At 30.8% G+C, this 4,172-nt stretch overlaps 1 protein-coding gene across 1 annotated transcript; it reads right to left on the reverse strand.

Moving 5' to 3' along the window:
• Positions 1 to 2,308: 2,308 nt before the first annotated feature.
• Positions 2,309 to 3,214, reverse strand: LOC106296349. The gene has a single exon (XM_013732469.1). The coding sequence runs from the start codon at positions 2,849 to 2,851 to the stop codon at positions 2,375 to 2,377; it is 477 nt and encodes a 158-aa protein (XP_013587923.1). The 5' UTR covers positions 2,852 to 3,214; the 3' UTR covers positions 2,309 to 2,374.
• Between the last annotated feature and the right edge of the window lie 958 nt (positions 3,215 to 4,172).

Consider the following 4,172-nt stretch of genomic DNA (forward strand, 5'->3'; position numbering starts at 1 on the left):
GAATATATATTTAATATTTAATAATTATAGTTATATTTATTTTTGTTTAATATTTTTTATTTTTTTTAATTTAAATATTTAATACATTAGTTAAAATAATAAGATTTAATAACCGAAGAATGAGAATTTAAATGTATATAACATATGAACTTTGGTTGTTCAACTTAGGGGAAAATAGATATACATAGTTATCAAACGATCTAAATATATGTTTTTACAAACCTGTTTACTTAAATAATATACCAATTGAAATAAATATAAATTTTCGAAGGACAGAAAAAAAAGTAATAGTTCTAAAAGAATTTGAACATTTGCCAAAAGGACAAAGAAAATATCATACATGGTGTTGGAAACTTAATCTTTAAACAAAAACTTATTTGTACTTAAACAAACAACAAATGTTGTAAAAAAAAACAAATTAAATTTAAAAATGCAATGAAAATGGTGCTTTTAACATTACAATTTAAAAATACTATATCTGAAAAAATAAAATCAATGAATTTTGACCTTTGTCAAGTTAGGTTACACAAAATATCTTTGTATGATAAAACCACTAAAGTTTTTTTTTCAAAAGTTAGATACAAAAAGTACATAAATAGTTTGGATTTTTAACGTTAAAACCTTCAACTAAGTTTGTTTTGGGTAAAAAAACCCACCTAAGTATTTAACGAAAAACTCATCAAAATAATTTTATTTAATGAATTAAACCCTAACAGGTCATAATTACCATTACTACTGGTAAATATTTAGTTTAGGGGTTTTCACATTAAGTAAACATAGTTGAGGGGTTTTACCATTAAAAATAAAAAAATTCAAAATTTATAATATTATCTAAAAATTAGTAACTTAAATTTTCAAAATTAGCATTTTAATATTTTTTTGTAAATATATGAGTTTGATGTGTTTTTAACGTCAACATTATATATGTATAAATTAAAAATATAAAAACCCATAAAATATAATATAAACTATCAAAAGATTTATTATTACATTTTTATTAAATAAGATATAGTTTTCATTATATTTTCTTTCTTTTTACATTTAAATTTTTTTAGTAATTTTATTACAGGTAGATATTTAGTTAATTTTTATTATATTTTCTGCGTTTTTACATTTTTAATATATATATATATATATATATATATATATAATGTTGATGTTAAAACACATCAAACTCATATATTTACAAAAAAATATTAAAATGCTAATTTTGAAAATTTAAGTTACTAATTTTTAGATAATATTATAAATTTTGAATTTTTTTGATTTTTTTTAATTTTTAATGGTAAAACCCCTCAACTATGTTTACTTAATGTGAAAACCCCTAAACTAAATATTTACCAGTAGTAATGGTAATTATGACCTGTTAGGGTTTAATTCATTAAATAAAATTATTTTGATGAGTTTTTCGTTAAATACTTAGGTGCGTTTTTTTTACCAAAAACAAATTTAGTTGAGGGTTTTAACGTTAAAAATCCAAACTATTTATGTACTTTTTGTATCTAACTTTTGAAAAAAAAACTTTAGTGGTTTTATCATACAAAGATATTTTGTGTAACCTAACTTGACAAAGGTCAAAATTCATTGATTTTATTTTTTCAGATATAGTATTTTTAAATTGTAATGTTAAAAGCACCATTTTCATTGCATTTTTAAATTTCATTTGTTTTTTTTACAACATTTGTTGTTTGTTTAAGTACAAACAAGTTTTTGTTTAAAGATTAAGTTTCCAACACCATGTATGATATTTTCTTTGTCCTTTTGGCAAATGTTCAAATTCTTTTAGAACTATTACTTTTTTTTTCTGTCCTTCAAAAATTTATATTTATTTCAATTGGTATATTATTTAAGTAAACAGGTTTGTAAAAACATATATTTAGATCGTTTGATAACTATGTATATCGATTTTCCCCTAAGTTGAACAACCAAAGTTCATATGTTATATACATTTAAATTCTCATTCTTCGGTTATTAAATCTTATTATTTTAACTAATGTATTAAATATTTAAATTAAAAAAAATAAAAAATATTAAACAAAAATAAATATAACTATAATTATTAAATATTAAATATATATTCCATTAATATTGAATAATTTTTATTTTTAGTAAGGAATTTGATTGTCTGCGCGAATCGCGCGGATTTGTTTCCTAGTAATAGTAAAAGAAAAGTCATTCATTACTTCACGTGTTGGTAACTTGGTATCATGACGTGGAAGCATTCGATCTGACATCAGAACTATCCAACAAAGAAGATCGATCTTCAGATTCAAGAACACAAAAATCTTGTTAAACCAAAGAAAATGACTGAGGAAAGATTCTGATGATAACTAGCTGAAAATGTTATTTTTAGTGACAAAGTGGCTAAACTGAATCAAGAAGAGATAGAGTAAGAATTAAAGAAGACGAAGTAAGCAAGAAGAGCGCAAAGAAGAGCCACAACGTTTCCTTCTTTGAGCAGAACCCTAAACACAAACCCAGCGATCTCTTTCGTCACTTTCCTCCCTTCCACCACAACTCTCCTCCTCGATTTTCCAGCGAACGCCATCGACACCACCACCGATATCCATATCACCACGATCGCCGGCACGGCTATGAACAGCGCCGCCGCCATCGATAGAACTCCGAACACAACCCCAAGAAGCACCGAAGCGTAAACCGCCGGCCATCCAGACGACGTCTGATGGTTCTCTCCGTACCAATCTACAATCGAGTTCAGCGAGTTCCAAGAAGAAGACAAGAGGATCGCGTAGACAACAAGAAAGAGACAGACCCATGTTCTTCTCTTGCTTATTACTTTCAAAAACAGCTTGTACGAGGTCGTCCTCTCCTGTTCTTCATTGTCCGCCATTGAAACACCAGATCTGATGATTCTGTCTGCTGGTAACACTTGTGGTAGTATATATGCTTTCTCTGTCTTATGTTCTTTTTTCTTCTGATTCCTTTTTTTGGGGTAAGTGCTTGCGGTGAAGAATTGTGAGAAAAGGAAAGTGGCCGTACGTTCGTTCTTTAGTTTCTACTTGAGGCCAGTCGAATCTGATGTCGCGTGAAATACACGCTCTTACTGGTGACCTCAGAGACTGGGCAGTGTTTTTCACGTGTCTTTTCTTAGCGGTCAAGTTAAAGTCTTTGCCTTTTCCTGCAAACTGACAGTTGGAGGGCTCAGTTTCCATTTTTATTTCCTCTCTATTTGCTTTTGGCTCATATCTCCCCACAACGCACCGTTTCTTACTGATATATATATATTTTTTCAAAAATTGTAATTAGTCGACGTGACCTCGGAATTAATACTATGATGCTTTTACAAGTTAACGAATAACTGTGCGATGTGTTAGTTTCAAAGAAACATAAGAAAAAAAAAACCCAAAGATATGAATATTTATAGTGTTATTTTCATCCTGGGTCACTTTCTCAGTTTATATTACACTTTAGAACACTTTCAACTACCTTACATGGTTGTTTACCTTGTTGTCCTTGGTTAACCAAACGAGAATCAGTGTTTAGTGGCTCCTCTTCTTCGGTTAATATTCTTTTTAAAATAAATCAATTAAAAAATCTGGAACTGAAAGCATATTAATAAATTGGTTTTAACTTTCATCTCTTATCTTATCTCCGTGCACGGTAACCAAAGCAAAACTTTGTTGAGACGGAGATTTACGACGGAGGGAAAGAGATCTGACGACAGAGGCAGTGGGCTAAGATGGCATTACGTCGGAAACTTTTGGGAAAGATAGATTTGACAGTGAACACCTTTGTCACGACCTAACTTCTCCACTCCACCAACTCCACCCATTAACACATCTATTAAACCCACCTTCTCCACTAATAACCTGCAATCAAAAGAAGGGTAGAGAAGAGAAGGGAAGATAAAAGAAGAGAAGGGGAGGTGAGAAGAAGGATTTGGAGAGGTTGAGGTCGTCACCGGAGTTCGTTATAGCCTCTACGCCCCGTGACCGTGTTGAGCTCGCCACCACCGTTAATCGCAGGTAACCACCGCGAAAATCCCATGATTTAAGTTCAGTTTCGGTTCCGTTTTAGTAAATCGGTCATAACTTTCTAACCGTAGTGAATCTCGTGCATCCAAGGCCATCATCGTGTTCCTCTCGTCAAGACGAAGCCGTAGACACCAACCGCGTCACGATCGGAGCCCGGACGAAGCCGTACGCGCCTCC

This window comes from Brassica oleracea, chromosome C1, assembly GCF_000695525.1.
Source record: "Brassica oleracea var. oleracea cultivar TO1000 chromosome C1, BOL, whole genome shotgun sequence".
NCBI classification, from domain to species: Eukaryota; Viridiplantae; Streptophyta; class Magnoliopsida; order Brassicales; family Brassicaceae; genus Brassica; species Brassica oleracea.

Coding starts and splice junctions, on each gene's coding strand:
- LOC106296349 (XM_013732469.1), bottom strand. CDS start 2,851: ATGGCGGACAATGAAGAACAGGAGAGGACGACCTCGTACAAGCTGTTT.